A 16681-nucleotide genomic window follows, 5' to 3' on the forward strand; every position below is an offset into this window, starting at 1 on the left:
ATATATTTATGTCTTAGACATGTAGAAAAGGAATAAACCATTGGCTAAATGCAATTCAGTACTTCCTATATTTGATGCTCCTTATGTCTCCCAGTTTCTGTTTCAAATAATGATGAAAAAGTTGTATTAAACTTACATCAAAGGAAAGTTGGGGAAGCAGAAACATGAATAACAAACACATGCATAATGTGATTCTGAACAAAGAAACCTGTGCGGGGATAGGCTGCAAAGGAACACATGTATGTCATTTCAGCATATTGCTAACACATGTAGGGGTCATCCAGATATGGTCTGGAGCAGTTGAGAGCCTTGTTTGAAGGCAAATTTTACAGAATCTTTGTTGGTACTGTGGCAACAACTGCACTTTGCATATTTATAGAGCGCTTACCACAATTGTTTATGTGTTGTCCGGTGCAGGTTTCCATATACAAGGATGCTCCAAAGGGAGAAGGTAAAGAATATATAAAGAAGAGTAAGTATAAAGACTCACCAAAAATAAATAAATATAAATAAATAAACTTGTGAAAGTAGTTCATCCACATTTTTAAAATGGATTAAAAAAATAATAATAATTAAATTGTAATGAATTTCACACAGCCAGATTCCAGTGCTCCAAAGTGGTTCAGCAGTTTTTCTTGTTCAGGAGTTTGCAATATTTCCAGCTTTCCCAGTGAAACACAGAGCATGGCCAAGGGGCCACAGCTCTGCACGGGAGTGAGGATGCATTTGTCCAGAGCAAGGGGAAGGCTCTGTATTTGGGGCCTTAGTTTGGAGTGCTTCTGCAGGAGCTGAGGACACGCTAGTCTTTTGTAATGGTAACTCAGACGTTTTGTTCTGGAAGTGATTTAACATTTTATACTTGCTATGCAGAAACAGGTATGCCAGATGTTTGTTAGCAACACCCATGTTTTGGTTTGGTTTGCCAGCTATCTGTAATCCTGCACAGACACTATGTATGACTTTGATTGCACTCCTACTTTTATTCACTGCAGCTCTGGCCCCTATTCCACTCTCCTTTACATCACCCTCAGATAGAGAGAGCACGCGACTGACTGCTGGTCTTCACCACCACATTTACCAAATGTTCAGCACCCATAATATTGCAGCAGATTTTCAGCAGTGGGCAGCCATCAGCTATGATATTTACAGCTAGGTCCAAGCTCTCAAAAGAACTTGGCATGCTGCCCCAAATCTGGTCCCAGTCGTGGATGCGCAGTGCTTTCCGGCAGGAGTGACAGCCCTGACGTCGGGACTGGCCTAATTCTGTGCCACACGGAGGAACTGTGTGGGCGGCATGAAGGGGGCAGACGAGTGCCTTTCAGACGTGGTGGTTCGGGATTGTGGTGCTTGCTGTGCCACGGAAGGATGGCAAAACTGAGGATGCAGCTGTTATAAAACATTAGTTCTGAACAGGAGGAATCCATAAACACACTATACATTTTACATAAGAGAAATTGGGTGGCTGGCTCACTGCATGCAGTGATTGATATAAAATTAACCACTCGAGTTTGGCATTTTATAGTTAAACATACTAAAGCAGGTCTTAAAACCATGAGTCCCTATATTACCTTTAGTGGATCTACAAAAGGCACCCAAGGAAACAAGACTTATGTTCACAATGTTGGGGTCTTATATTTCCATCTGTATCATCACTGAACAATGCTTCTAACTGCACAAATTCAAAGCAGTTAAAAAAAATAAAAATCAGTGGAATAGAATGATAATAAGCATTAAAACAGGAAGTTTGAAGATAATAACTAAAGTTATGGCCCAGGTCGGCGCCTGGGGATGGTCCCAAATCTCCCAGGCAGACCAACGTGCAGCAGCTCAGATGTAGTGCAGACAGACAGGACAACACGGCCATGTACCGCTCCTGGCACTCGGGGCCTGGCTTGGGGATGAGCTCTCGCTCCCCATCTGTATTTTGGTGCATTTGTAGCGTGCTCGGGATGCCATCCCACACTGCTAAAGCAAGTAAATGAACCCACATCTTGCCTGAACACTTGCACAGCATCCCACCACATGCACAGACTGGCTGAAACCCTGCCTTGCCAAGGTCAGTGGGAATATTGTCACTGACTTTGGTGCAGGCAGGATTTCCCCCCATGGACACACACCTCCTCCCGGATGTGTGTGCATGTGAGCATTTGTGTACATACACAAGCTTTACAGCACACAGTACTTACAGAGAGGCATCTTCTCTCTTTATATGTTTTTCTTTGAAGTCATATTGCATTAAATCGGACCCTCACTATCACAGACACAGTTTCTCGTGGCTTAGTGGCGTTAAAGAGCCCTTCTTGCTCCTGAGCTCTGCAATAACAATCAGGCTGGGAGGAAGAGGAAACGAGCAGCGTAGCACACTCTGTACCTTCCAGCCACCAGCTATTGTTAAGAGCACATTGCTCCAGACAGAGTGGCAGCAAGGCATGGGGTGGGAAGCAGGTGTAACCTGCCAGGAACACCAGTTGAGCAGAAGCTGTTCTTTAATTCAGACAAGTACCCCTCCTTCTCAGCTGCCCGTTGCCACCAAATTGAAAGAGATTTTGCATTCTTATCACTCAACCCTTGAAAGCTTAACTAATGCCTTTATGGCAAACCAAGAGCTTATTTTCTCATGTCAGTGCTTTGGTCATTCATCTCCGAAGTCAATGCCCCAGTGGAGGACTTCATTCCAGGTGCGTAGACACGGCTGGCTGGGTTTGGGCTGCTGCTGGGTGACCCAAACCCCTAAACTCAACTGCAGTGTCGTTGGAGAACTAGTCTGCCCTTGCCAGTCACCCACACATTATAAATATCAGTGTGGTGGGCCTTACCAGAGTGTGTGAAGCCAGCAGCCCAATCATTCAAACCCCTTCTTGGTTTAGTGGGAGAGTTACTGTCCTGCAGCGCAATATTAGAGCCTATTTGTGACCATGTTTAGTTCACCATGCTCTTGATTTGCAGCCTGCATTAACACCTTGTTTTTGGACACCTGCCTCTTTGTTTGCTGAGCACTCACACACCATGCAAGGCAATATAAATGAGCACGTTCAGCTCCGCTGCCACACTGTAAACAAGCGTGATGAAAGAGCATCCCATCTATGCCTGCTCCTTCCTGTCATGACCTTATCTCTGCTCTCTGTCCTCCACCAAGCCTGGGAATGAAGTACTGCCTCATATACACCCCACTCGTGAAATGCATTCCCTGGCTAGCTGTCCAGGGCCATCCATCAGCTGTGGGACACAGCTTGGCCAGGGAGTCAGTGGACCATGAGGAGGCCTGGCATTTTCTCTTCCTTACTAAGCCACTCCACTAGGCCCTTATATTATGTCTTTTCTCCTTATGCCTATTGGTTCCTCCTTTACCATGGCATCATTGTGGGGAAGAGAATCCACCCCCATCTCCTCCTATCCCTCATGCCGCAGCTTTGCCTCTGGTCAGACTCTTCCTCGTTTTCTTCAGAAGCTGGCTCAACACACTGCCAGTGTCCCCAGGTATCTCCCCCAGCAACTCATTTCTGGCTTTCTTTTCCTCTTCCCCGGCTGTTCTTGCATCACTCATGGGTAATACTGCCTAATTGCTGGTAGCCTGGCTGGAATGATGCTGAAAAACAATTGAAAAAAAAAATCAACCCTCAGAAATCATCTTTACACCAAGGAAAACCCTCCTCTTTAAATAGTCCCTTTGCATTTGGAAGGAAAAATACAATTTTTATCTCATTAACATAATATTCCCCAGTCATCTGTACTGTTGAGCTCTGTAGCTATTTTATGTTCGCTGCTAATATATATGATTTAACCTGGAGTTGTAATGTATAGATTTACACTATAGGAAAAGGCCTGCAGACTCTGTACTAGTAATCACCTCAGCTTTATTTCACTCAGTGGTGACACTGGACAACAACAATTTGCAAGCAATTTTGGACTGAACAAGATACATCTGTCCCTGCACTGTGGCAGAAACCCATCCGTCTGCACCCCAGAGCGCTGTCGTTGTCTTCTCATCTATCACTTCCCACTTGTGGCATCACTTCATCTAGTCAACAGCAATTTGCCATCTACAGTGCCAAGAAACTTTGAAAACGTTATGAATTTCATACCAGGAAAGGCCATAAGGTGCATTCTGCATGTCGAACGCCTCAGAAGCTGGTTCCATGCAACTGTAAGCACTTACCCCAAATGGATGTGAATACACTTCTGTGCTAGCAGCCTGTTGTTTTGGGGTTTGCTGCATTGTTTTTGAGCACTGCTGTAATGTACCCCAATAAATCTTCCTACATTTTGTTTTGCACCTTTCCATCTTGCATCACTTATGTCAGATTAAGAAATGAAGAAGGGAGGGGGGAAGAAGCTGTCCCCATGAGGGACTGGGCTGGCATGGCCCAGACCACAGCATATAAACGCCATGATGTAAAGTCCAACCTCCCCTAACAATAAGTGCCCTTCTGAGAGCAACAGACTTGTCTGCCTAACTCTTACAGAGGTGTAATGCTGCCAGCTGCCCTCCCTGAGTCTATTTCTCCTCCCAGTACCTGGGCTGCTGAACTGTTTGGGGGACAGACAGTGCCCTTGGGGTGACGATACCCCCCTTTGGCTCAGCCCCTCCCAAAAGGGACAGCTGGTAGGGGGAAATACCAGGCAAACATGACTGCGCCATCCCCAGAGTCAGATGAGTCAGGAAGGAGCATGGCTGTGTCCCCATGAGGCTAAGCCCAGCACTATCAGCTCTACATAGAGTTGGCTGGGAGGCGAGTGCACACCCTTCTGACACCAAAAAGTGGCTGGGACATGGCTCAGAGAGACCCAGGCTGCCTCCAGCATGGGTCTGTTGGTGCCTCAACCCTACATCCAGGCTGGCTCTTCTCCAAGCCCCTGCAGTACCAGTGCCACCACAGCGTGCGTGTCCCTTCTGAAGCCAGTGTTGGGGGTGTAACACAGCCTTACCTAAGCCTGCTCTGAGACTTAGAAGCCGTTGTACCTGTGCTGTCTCTATTATTTCCATCACCAGGAGTAGACAGCCTCCTGTAAAGGAAATCCATATGTCATCTTGTAATGCTAGGAAAACTGACACTTAACCACAGTAACGCCTGGGCTGACTGCTCCAAGTCATGTGGGGCATGTCACCATGTCCATGATGACATGTCTTGCTGCTCAGGTATAGCAGATCATAGGTGACACGTATCACTGGAGAGATGCTAACCCATCCCCTGCAGCTACCACCTTCACAGTATTTCTTTTTTAATTCAGTGCTCTAAATAGTGTACTTTAATGTTGGGTTTGATGAAAGCACTTGTGTTTTTTCATGTTCTGTCCACAAAACTCAATGATCAAGAGGCAGCAGCAAGACTGGTGCTGATGGTCTCTGAGAATCCTCCCTCCCTAAACAGTTTGAGAATCTAGATGGTTAACTATGAGCTATGAGTCCCAGAATAGCCACTGAATGATTTAAAAATCAAGTTATATAAAATAATAAAAGTTATAAATGCACATCTTGCTTTGAAGCACTGTTTATAGAGATTAATAAAATGTATGTATTTTACAAATCTGATTGGGAAGGGAATTTTTAATTTGTAAGAAAACTTGACACTACTGTAGCTTGTCCAGATTGAAAGGAAAACGAATTTCAACATGTTGAAAGTCCCACTAAAGTGGAAATTCCCAGTTCTAATCTGCTCTGAAGATCACACAAACAACATTTCATATTTTTATGGCAGCAGATCAGAACAGCTTCATTCCTTTCTTCCATATGGCAAGGATGATGCAAAATAATATCTGAAGCGAGAAAAAAAATAAATCTGTGACTACATGAAACACAAAGAAAAAGCGCTTCATTGAAACAATCTCTTTGGAGCATCACCCTTCCTAACTCAGAGTTCCTCATCACAAATCTGCCACAAGCTGTGCTAGGGTTTGCTTCTGCACCACTGACACCTAGAGATGCAGAATCTCAGCCACGTGTTTTCTCCACCAAAAGCGATTGGCATGGAATTGAAACAGTCCTGTGCTGTTTGGTTCGAGGTCCCTCTGCAGAATATAAAATCTGTCCTTCTAATATTTCAGCATTTTCTGTCGAGTGAGTGGCTGGGTGATTAGAGGAAAAAGAGCATATTTGTGAAGATGTGGCAAGGATTATTCCCCCACCTAGGAGCACCCTGATGAGTAAGGAAGTGTGATGGTATTCCATGAAAACAGGAGCCACTTCTCTGTGTGGGGCTGGTGGTGGCCATGGCCATGCCCTGCTGGGGACGCCAGCACCTGGCTGTGTCTCCATGTGCCCCGCATCACCCACGCCGCCCGGCCAACCCTCACAGATGGCAGCATCTCCCTGGAGATACGGTGGCATCATGAAGAGACCACGCTTCCACTGCCCCAGACAGTGAGCTTTTTACAGCAAAACAGCCGATGTGAATGGCCTTCTTTCATCCGTGAAAGGCAGGCTGTGTTTCCAGGCATTTGCAGGGCACAGGGATGGCAGCCACTGAGGGAGCAGTACTTGACCAAGCTGGAGATCCTGCCGGGCAGAACCAAAACAGCAAATGTCTTCATAGCACATTAAAGAGTAAACGGGCTAAAAGTTGTCCTGCACTCATGGCATCAGTCCTCCGTGACTTCTTTACAAGAGTCTGAGGTGAACTATTAATTTGAAAGAGTTAAATGTCCACAAACACACACACAAAAGGCTTATAAGGTACACCAAAAAGTGATAAACAGAAGCTACTACCTCTTACTCATTACAGAGCTATGTGGGGAGAAAAAGAAATTTGCAGAAATCTAACTGCCCTGAACTTGCCATATTTTAACATAAATGAAACATTTTTTCCATGCTAGATCTCCAGTCATGCTGTTTTTGTTCTGCTCCTTTGACAATTTGTGAGATGAATTTGAGACCTGAGATATCTCACCCAATTTGCATGCATTTTGAGGACGAGTTTAAAGCATCTCTTTCTTATGGAGAGGGAATTCACTTTTTCTCTCTCTCTCTTTTTTTCTCTTTTTTTTTTTTTTTTCCCAGCAACGTATTTAAGTACATGGTGCACTTATGTTACTTACCATCTTTTTTGAATCAAACCATCACTGCCTTGACATGTCTACTTAGAATTCATTTTTCTTAGGCCAATATAAATGAAATTATGTCTTTCTTTGTCCAAGGAAGACAAGAACATCTTGTAAGAATAAAGTTCTCAAGATCCTTCCACAGACATTCTTACATACACAATAGCAAAGAGGTTTTGTGTTCTGTGTGCATGGTTAGTTTGGAAGATAGAGGCAAACCGCAGCGCGCCGCTATAGATGCTTGAGTCATGTGCTGTGAGCATGTGTGTGAGAATGTGATAATTATGAAACCAATGGACACAGCAGCTGGCACTTCTATCCATCTTGAGGAGATAAAAAATTCATTCAGTTTTAATTTCACTTCTTGGAAATGGGAAATTTCCCTGATCAAAGCGTCTCCTATGCAATTCTTCATCTTAAGCAGTACAGAGCTGAAGGGTGCTGCAGGCCACAGAAAATGGGCAGTCACATGTTCTGTGCACAGTCACAGATGTTAACAGTGACAAATCACCTTTCATCGATACTGAAGGAAAGAAGAAAACACAAGTCCATTTTGTTATGAAACAGTGCGCAAACTAAGCTGTGCCCAGCCCATGTGGCTGCTGGAGAAAGCTTGAGCTTAGCTCTTCCCCTCAGGCCAGGCCAGGCCAGGTGGTGTCCCTGGGGACACACAGGGCCCACACGGCACGAGTGAGCAAGGTGTGTGTCTGTCAGACCCCGGGAGGTCCCATGAGCAGAAAGCATTTGTCCTACAAGGGACAGAGCCGGAGCTCCATAGGGCAGAGTCCTGCCAGCCATTTCAGAAAAGGAAGGTGCAGTTTGTGGTCTGTTCCTTGTCCGTATTTTCTATGTTCCTTGACCCACGCAGCCATGTCCTGCCTCCCAAGAGGCTGCTCAGCAGGCTGAGAGTGATGGGGGGCAGCCGGCCACCTTGCTGCTGCCTGCCCAGAGCCTAGTCACCACCTGGACACGCACCTCTGTGCAGATGGGTCCGTACGTGGAGATCACTTGATTGCCCCAATAGTGGCCATTTGGGAGCTTTGCAAACGATGCAGTTTGCAGGTGCAAAATCAAACAGCAGAAGTAAGCCGCTCATGAACCAAAACCAGCAAGCTCCTTGGTGGGAGGTGCTTTACATCAGGTGTGGGGGCCAAGAAGGTGTGGGGCAGCATCTAGGGCTGGCTGCAGAGCCCAGACCCACCGCAGGATGTGGCCTTTCACCGGAGGTTACGTCCTGAGCGCACGGCGGGTCCTCCGCACAGGCAAGGACAAGCGGCTCCTTGTCAGCCTAAAAGCAATACCCAGAAAAGGGTGGAGTCTAATGTCTTTTCCATTATCTGCGGAGCTCTCACACAAGCTGTCCTCCCCTGCTCCTCCCTCCCAAAAGGACCGGCGCCTCTCCGGGCGGCCGCCTGGCACCAGTGGCGGCCATGCTCCCGAGGGATGCAACCACCCCACAGGAGACAACTGGGGCAGCTGACGTGCATCACTGGGAATTTAGGGCCCAGCCCAGGGAAAGTGATCCAGAAACCTCTCTGAAACTTGCATCAGTGTCTGCAAGGCCATGGAGGCCTCAGTGTTTTCCTCAGGCCCCCCGAAAGAAGAAGAAGGGCTGCACCCTGCGGCCGAGCGCAGAGGTGTCTGGGAGGGAGTGACCTCTGGGCCAAAAGCCCCCAAGCAGCCCAAGCAGCGACACGGAGCCAAGCCACTTGTCTGTCCCTCTTGAAGGGGCTGGGCCCCATGCCTGAGAGGATGAATCTTCTCCTGTTGGTGGGTTGTATGGCCTCCGGAGTCTGTTTCTGGCCAACTGTGAGCACAAGGTACCACAAGCTGTTACGTCAGGCTTGAGGAGTACTTGGCTTTGGAACGCAACAAAGGGGAGACCTGCTGCACTGGAGCTCGCAGTCCCCAGTCCTGGCGCTACATACATGTCCCAAAATGGCCACTGTCATGGGTCTCCTCTGGCTGACGGCAAGCAGGCTGAGATGGGAAACATGCTTAGGAGCTGAGTCTGCAGATTCTGCCAACAAGGAGGAGTTGTCAACATGATGAAGTCTAAATATCAATATCCTAATTCCTCAAGATAGTATTTGATTTTAAAATTCACCATCAAAAACAGCAGTAAAAGGGGTTTTGGTCTACACACTATGATTTCAAGATTTTCTTTCTTAGGCATGGAGGCTAGAAAGACTCACTTCATATATATAAAGAATGAGATTGTCATGAAATTACAAGACTTTCGGAGCTGAGTCTTAGCGGAAAACAACATTTGCCATGAGATTCACACTAAAATTAGGAGAGTGCCGTATAAATGAAGCACAGGTGTGCAGAACTGCAGTAACTTTATCTTCAGGAAATAAAGTTTTGCTGTAGAAATGACTCTTAAGCCTGCATCATGGAATCATAGAATATCCCGAGTTGGAAGGGACCCACAAGAATCATTGATTCCTGTCATCAACTCCTGGGCCCCCAGAGGACCACCCAAAAATAAGACAATATGTCTGAGAGCGTTGTATTCATGCAAGAAACTGTATTTCCAGCAAGTCTGAAATGACAGTTCTTTAAGCCACTAAAGCAAGTCACCACCTGCAGAGTCCCCACTGCCGTCCCAAAGCCTCCACGCTACTGGAAGGAAGGCACACTGAAACCAGCCGGCAAGCGCCTCTCACAGCTGCCCCGATGCTGTGTTTGCACAGGCAGTTTGTACCCGAGGATATGAAGAACTCGTTCCCTTCTGTTTCCATATCAGGTTTTCAGATCAGCGCTCTTCCCAGCCTCTCCTCCTCCAGGCTGCTCGCAGTGTGGAGTGCTCTTTTCCTGTTTACCCTTACATGCCTTTTTATTACTAGGCGGGATTTTTTTTTTTTAAAGCACACTCAGGCGCCTGCTTGTTTTTTCTAAAGCTCTACGGGGATTTGTTGGCGTCTTTTGTAGCAGGTCATCCTGTTTTCAGACCAAGTTCCTGTCTTGTTAAAAACAATCATTTCTGGATGTCTCTGTATGGCTCCTGCTTTTAATCATCCTGAGTCCTTGAGCCATGCAATCCGCGCTCCAAATATTTAGGTTGTGTTTGTTTGTTTATAGCAAAAGAAAAAAAAAAAAGGAAAAAAGAAAGGAAAAGCTGCTGTGCACAAGCTATGGCACACTCAGGATGAAGGCTATGAGTAGCAGACAAAGTGGCGGCAGCAACAAGCCCCTTTCCCACCGCTCACAGTGCCCTTGCTGCAGTCTGGCTGCAGATGCCCCCACCTCGGACGAGCTGCGGGAGGGGACCAGCCCAGCAGGGCCAGCCCGTCTTCTGGGCTGTGTCCATGCTCTGAGCACCTAGTCAAAACGGGAGCGACAATAGTTGTCAAAGTTCTGCACAGCTTTAAAACCCATGGATTAATAATAGGGCTGGTCTAATCCATACCTTGTTGGATTTTCATTTAATGTTGAGAGAAAAGCTCAGACAACCATCTACCATATTCCATCTGATTTAATTCTGTACATGACCCCTACTACTGGGGGATGTAGCGAGGACAGCTATCCAAAGAGTACACATCCATGTTGCTAATACCTCCTGTGATGAGGGGAGTGCTGTTGTTTTCATTCCACTGAGGCTGGGACAGGTATTCTGCATGGATTATTTTGAGACAGAGATAAGAGATTGTTATCTCCATGGCTCCTTTTATAGCTGACAGTAGAAGATACTCTCTATCACAGGAGGGCAGTTGGTGCCCCTAAGGCTGTGTCCCCTTCCAAGCTGGGGACCAGCGTCCAGCATTTTAAAAGTTAGAGGATAGGAATAAAACCCAGTAATTGGTGATATATGATGCCAAAGTGTTTAACAAGCATATTTAGTACCTTTCACACATTAATAGATGAGGGAAGTCCTTCCACAGAAGGTGGCATGTCTTGCCAACTGGGACTAGAAGACAAATCTCTTTTACCTTTCCTGGGGGGATGGGCTTGCTCTGTCTCCAGGCTGTTTTGCTGCCTGCAGTGCTGCATTGGAGCAGAGAACTGAATCTGTGAGCTCCAGAGCTAGCACTTACCAGCCCAGTTGGTACCACAGCAAATCACATCTTAAAGGGTCTTGGGCCACCTCCTTGGAGCCATTTACTCACACAGGGAAAGCTCCTGTTCCAGAGTACCTTCTAGAATTTTATGTAGTGTTAAGTTCCAGCAGGTGATGAAACGTGTTTCAAAATATGTATGTTTAAGAGTGCCATGGCCTGCAGGTCCATTAAGAGAAAGGGTCTATTGTGTGCTTCCTTACGCTGAACACTCATGCAAAATGATCATCAATCAAAGCTTCAGGCTTTGGTAAATTTACCCCTGACAGTTCTTATATGAAGATGTTACACAATCCCTAACCCAAATGCTTTGATCTCCTAAGTCAAAGTCAATATGTCCAGCTGGATAAATAGCATTAAGCCCAGCACTCTTCCTGTGTAAGTGATAAAAAATTGATAAAGTCCTGACTTGCAGAAGCACAGGTGCTTTAAATCAATGGACTACAGTTCACCAAAGCTATTAATACCAGCCCTGGAAGTCCTGACTAGAAGCAAAGAGCTTTGCAATTTTCATGCTCCTTAGTTCAGAACCAGAGTTCAAATGAGGTCATTTTCAGATAGCCACAAGCCCTGGGCCAGTGTAAGTCAGAACAGTGCCATTTGCTTAACTGGACCAGAGACACAGAGCTGAGATTCAGCCTCCTCTACTGCCAGCCTCCCTGCAACGCAACAGGGTGAGCTTTCCCAGATGTGTCTGCAGAACCAGATTTACGGCCCTATCCCTGGTCTCTGTCCTCTCTTCACATGCATAAGAGATGCAACCCCCGCTCCCCCCCCCCCCCCTCCTTCTTAAGACCCTACCATTTTTCAAAACCCACTTATTCTCCTTGACCTCCTAACTGCCCATGGTAAGACTGCCTCCTTTTCCCCTTTTTCCTCCTCTTCATATTATGGCAGGCCTACAACCCTTCTTCCTGGGCAATAGCAGGGCTGGTGGGGCTCAGGCAGGTTTCCTGCCCTATGGCTTACTTGCTTCAGTAATCTGTTACAGATCCTGTCTTGCTGCCCATTCCTCTCCTCCCCAATAATAACGACATTCTTGAAAGCTTAAATATCCTGTTACAAAACAGATGATCAGGATGAATATTTCTTTCATCCTCTAAGTCACTACTTGTGGGGGAGTGGACATAGTCTGTTTAGCCATATGGATGGTTTTCCATCATTCACAAATGTCACCAACAGACAGGCAAAAACATCCTTTGACACGATCTTTGGGTTACTTCTGTTAAAACCCTCAATTCTTGAAAAGTAAATTCACCCTGGTCTAAGGGCCACTCGATAGAAAATATAGCCCACATGTTCTGAAGAGAACATATTCCTGAGAACATATGGGAAATTTTAGAAGAACATGGATCTTATGTTAAGAAAACCCTCGGAGGAAATCTCTGACATACAGATCTCAGGAATTCATTTTGATTCCTCTGAAATGATACACTCATCTTCTCTCTTTCAAGTATACACTGACTATAGGTTCCTAGAAGTGCTATGTCTTCTAACAAAAACAATGCAAATTGCTTCCTAGAAGCCCTTCTTTGAACCTGAGGGAAGTAAGGGACTCAGAAAACAAAACCCTCCTAGCCACTTCTCAAGAAGCATTTAGCACTTCCTCCAAAAGTGGATTAGATCAACCCACAGGCAAGTGTGAGGTGCCCTCTCACCCAGCAGTAGAAACGAAAACAGACACCTTGAGTTTCAACAAATGTCCTTGCTGGGCTGATTACAAAGAGCTAAAGAAAACAGTCTCTATCTAAGAATACTTCATCTAAGGCCTTTCTCCCAGAAAGAGAGGCTCATGAGAGCCCAGACGGAGAAGGGGCCAGGCAGGCAGCCTGTTCTCAGATAGAGACCACGTGCCCTCTGGGGCTCTATCTCAGGTCCAGCAGCTCCGTTTCGCCCAGCCCTTGCTCTTTTCTCCCTGACCTCAGCCAACTTCAGCACCCCCTGTGCAAGCAGAAAGTCCCCTGGCTGCCCCCAAGTGAGCTTCTGCTCTGAAGGGTGGCCTTAGGCAAAAACAGCCTCAGCAAATGCTCGGTACTTGTAACCTTTTTGTCACAGTGTGCCAGGTGACCTTGCCTGTAGGACATACCTCTGGTGCTCAGGAATTGCTCCTATGCAAACTGTAAGCCATAGTGAATGGAGGCACCTTGCATAGTTTTTGGAGGCTTAAGTATGAAGGTAGGGTGGGGGAAGGCAGACAAGGGGCACCACGTGGGAGCTGCACAGATCTACAGGGCAGCTGCTGGTGTAGGGGAGGTGTTGGGGTCACCTTGGCCTTATCTGTAACCCCTGCTTGGACCTCGCCTTGCCACAGCTGGACCTGGTCCTTCTGGCATGTCTTCCCCGTCTCATCTCTGCTGTCTCTGCGGTCAGAAGTTCATTTTCCCCTTCTTTCTAAAGGTGACGTGCTTAATTCAGCTTAATGGATTATTAGAGCCCCCAATCAATTCCAAGCCTAGAGAATAAAAAGCCCTTGGTTAATTTCTCTGTAATTTTGGCCTCATTTGCCTTCTAAAGTAATATGCAATATATTTTTGCAGTGACTCAGTTGCAAAATCAATGAGGGCTATACTTACAAGAGAAAATAGACAATCAACATCATGGGTCCTATTCCAGGCAATGCTGTTGCCTTACTATGTCAGCTAATCTTGAAAAACTGCTATAACACCACTCACAGGGAAGTGAGGCACTGCAATTTAAAATGTTTTTTCTTTTTTTTTTTTTCTGCACAAACTGCTGTTACTCTAATGGTTGTGAATTTTGCTATTGCTTCTTGCTACTATTTTAATGTTACAGTTGTTAATTGTTATGGAACATATCAGTGAAGAGAATTGGGTCAATTTACCTACAGTTGCCTTGACACTAAAACCAGAATATCTACTGCTCTATTTGTTTCCAGTCCAGTTGTTAGCTTGAGAATACTGATTGTCTTACTCGGATGAGACAAAATCAGCCAAGTGATTGAATAAAGCGATACTTCCTCAGCGGAGAACAGCAGATTTGCATCTGACAATTAGTAGATTGTAATCAGTATTTTCCCATAGCAATATATCTCCTAGCTTTAGTAGTTAATAACATGGCATTCATACATTTATTTTTGTAGATTTTCAGAAAAAAAAAAAGAAAAAGAAAAAGAAAAAAAAAGACCAGCTAACAAAGCCTGTTAAAGAATATATTCTGTTGTACATTCAGGAGGTTGCCCTGGCTGTCATTGCTCACACGCTGAGCACTGGGGTAGGTGACCTCTCCCTATGAGGATGTAACACTTCATGCCTACCTGACATAGCAGAGGCATCGCATGCGCTGTCATTGGGTCTCAAAGGAGGGGGGGCAATTATTTTTAAATAATTAGTCTGTGTCTGAACCTAGGAGAGACAAATTTTATCAGTGAGCATAGAGAGCTCTTGGTATGCAAGAACTCCTGCTTATTTGCCTCCAATTTTCCCTGTGTAACTACGTGAATTGACATGGGTAGCAGTTGAAAGCACTGAGCTGGAGTGAAGAGTGCTCTCAAACTGAGCACTCACTGCAGAAGGCTTAGTTCCTTTATTTACTTTGCACAAATCCTGGGGAGGAAGTATGAGGCACTGAGAGTCCCTTTGTTTTTGCTCATTGGATTTAAGCAATTCCTCCTGCACACACCAGAACAATGAATCCCTTCAGTCCACCAGGATACGAGTGATATAAATCCACACTGCGGATCTCCAGAATTTTCTATTTTTTTTTTTTGAGAAGCAATTAGATGATTGCAGTGACTGCAGATTCAAACTTTGAATCTGCGAATTTCAGAGGCAAGTGATAAAATGAACCCCCTTATGCTAAGAGTCTGAGCTGGAATAATGTACATATCAGTAAGCCGGAACACCCAGGCTGAGGTTGTCCTCACTAACTGGGAAAATTCTTGGCCAAAAATAAATTGGTAGGAGCCCGAAGAACACAGGTTATCTCAGTGATTCCTCATCACGAACTGTCACTGGTGGAGCTCTCATCTCATGTACTTCCAGTCTCAGTGAGGACTTCCTAACATAGCTAATGTGGACAAGCACCCCCATACAGGTCCAGTTCTCCCTCTGTCCCCAGAGGACAGGTAACAGAGCCCTCCTCTGTGTCTGACGACAGAAAATATACTTTTTTTTTTTTAGGTGGAAAACATCCTACATCCCTTTGTTGACTCTCCAGCAGCCATGGACTAATGCTGTTTTGCCAGATGATCACTCAGGCATGTCAGCTGGATGCCCAGCACAGTTCAGAGTTGTGACCTGCCTCATTGTGGCACCATGTAGAAGAATAGACAGGGTTTCAAGGTCATGATCACTTGAAAGATTTAATATTTATCCACAGAAAAAAAAAACAACAAACAAACATTGGTTAGTTTGATGGGAGCTTTTTGGTATCAAAGGTGCAACTTGGATCAAACAAGAAAGAAAATGGTTATCATATTTCGTTTCTTTCCTAACGGATCTTTAGAGAGAAATCTTCCCTGAAAATGTCATTTGGACACTGATTTAGTTTGACTAATTTAGGTATCTTGCTCTTGGGAGACAAACCAGTTTTCCTTGTTTCCCCGTGTAATACACGTAGAAGAGCAGTTGCCTTCGAATTTAATCCACCCCACGTCAGTGGGGTACCTAACCTATTCACCTTGAATATAGGATGTAAGGTGTTCAGAGGGTTAGTTTAGAGGTTGCATTATCATTCCGCAGCCCAAAAACTATACAGGCAAAAAAGTCAGGCAAATTTAAAGTCAAAAAAAGGAAGAAAAAAAGGTGTTGAGGGTGGGTGTGATGATGAAAAAGCTGACGGGCCCTTACATTCAGTGGCAGCAATTAGCTCTACCATAGTAAATTCCAGGCATATGGCATGGCAACTTTCGCACCCTCTTATATGATTTAAAACGGTTCTCACAAATGTTCGTCTCACTGTAACTGTGAAAAATCTCCTGTTTTCTCAGGAATAAAACTGCTCCAATATCTTGCCCTGACAAGTGATGCTTCAAAAAATGCACCCCCCCCCCCCCCAAATCCAGTTAAGGCAATGATGTGTGTTTAATGCAAGAGAACAACAATTAGAGTATTTTTGACTGAAAAGAACTCAGTTAAGCTGCCAGAAATGTCAAAAGTTCCTCGCTACCCTGACACTTACGTAATTGTTCTGTGAACACCCACACACCGGAATAGACCTACTCCACCAAAAATTGCAGGGCTGACTCACTAAGCGTTCCTCTACGTTTCTGAGGACCTAACCATCTAGGATACATCATCCATAGCGTAATTCTAATGTGATTTCCCTGATTCAATAAGTTGCAGTTCACTCAGGGAAAAAAAAAAAAAAAGAAGGATCATCCATTTCTTGAGGATCCTGCCCATCTATAATGGGAAGAAGCAGCCAAGAACGTCAGTGTCGTGGGGCAGACTGGAAAGGGAGCACCCCACTGCTGCATCCTGGTCCTTTTTTTTCTGCATGCTTGGGTCTTATTTGATATCTCTCTCGTTCAAATTCTGATGTGATCCAGAAATGTTTGACTTCTCTGATCTGATGGGACTGCCATATGAAATGAAGCAGACTGATGCAAAATGGGACTGAAAGAAAAA

General features: G+C 45.4%; 1 protein-coding gene and 1 long non-coding RNA gene across 10 annotated transcripts in view; one reads left to right on the forward strand and one right to left on the reverse strand.

The window, feature by feature from the left end:
- Window positions 1–4266, forward strand: part of POC1B (POC1 centriolar protein B) — a 66705-nt gene extending 62439 nt beyond the window's left edge. For both annotated transcript variants that reach the window (XR_010830728.1, XM_066995319.1), the window contains 2 exons: window positions 418–472; window positions 3868–4266. Coding sequence is in view for 1 of the 2 variants with exons in the window: in XM_066995319.1 (XP_066851420.1) it covers window positions 418–472; window positions 3868–3911 (99 nt within the window). In the remaining variant the exon portion in view is untranslated. The remainder of the gene's footprint in view (window positions 1–417; window positions 473–3867) is intronic.
- LOC106036939 (uncharacterized) overlaps window positions 1–16681 on the reverse strand; it is a 33268-nt gene that overhangs the window by 9069 nt on the left and 7518 nt on the right. For 3 of the 8 annotated variants that reach the window (XR_010830812.1, XR_010830809.1, XR_010830810.1), the window contains one exon: window positions 15396–16669. The exons of 2 other annotated variants lie outside the window; for them this stretch is intronic. This is a non-coding gene — a long non-coding RNA (uncharacterized lncRNA). 3 more of the 8 variants (XR_010830817.1, XR_010830819.1, XR_010830815.1) reach the window with 3 other exon arrangements.

Source organism: Anser cygnoides, chromosome 1 (genome assembly GCF_040182565.1).
Source record: "Anser cygnoides isolate HZ-2024a breed goose chromosome 1, Taihu_goose_T2T_genome, whole genome shotgun sequence".
Lineage (NCBI taxonomy): Eukaryota > Metazoa > Chordata > Aves > Anseriformes > Anatidae > Anser > Anser cygnoides.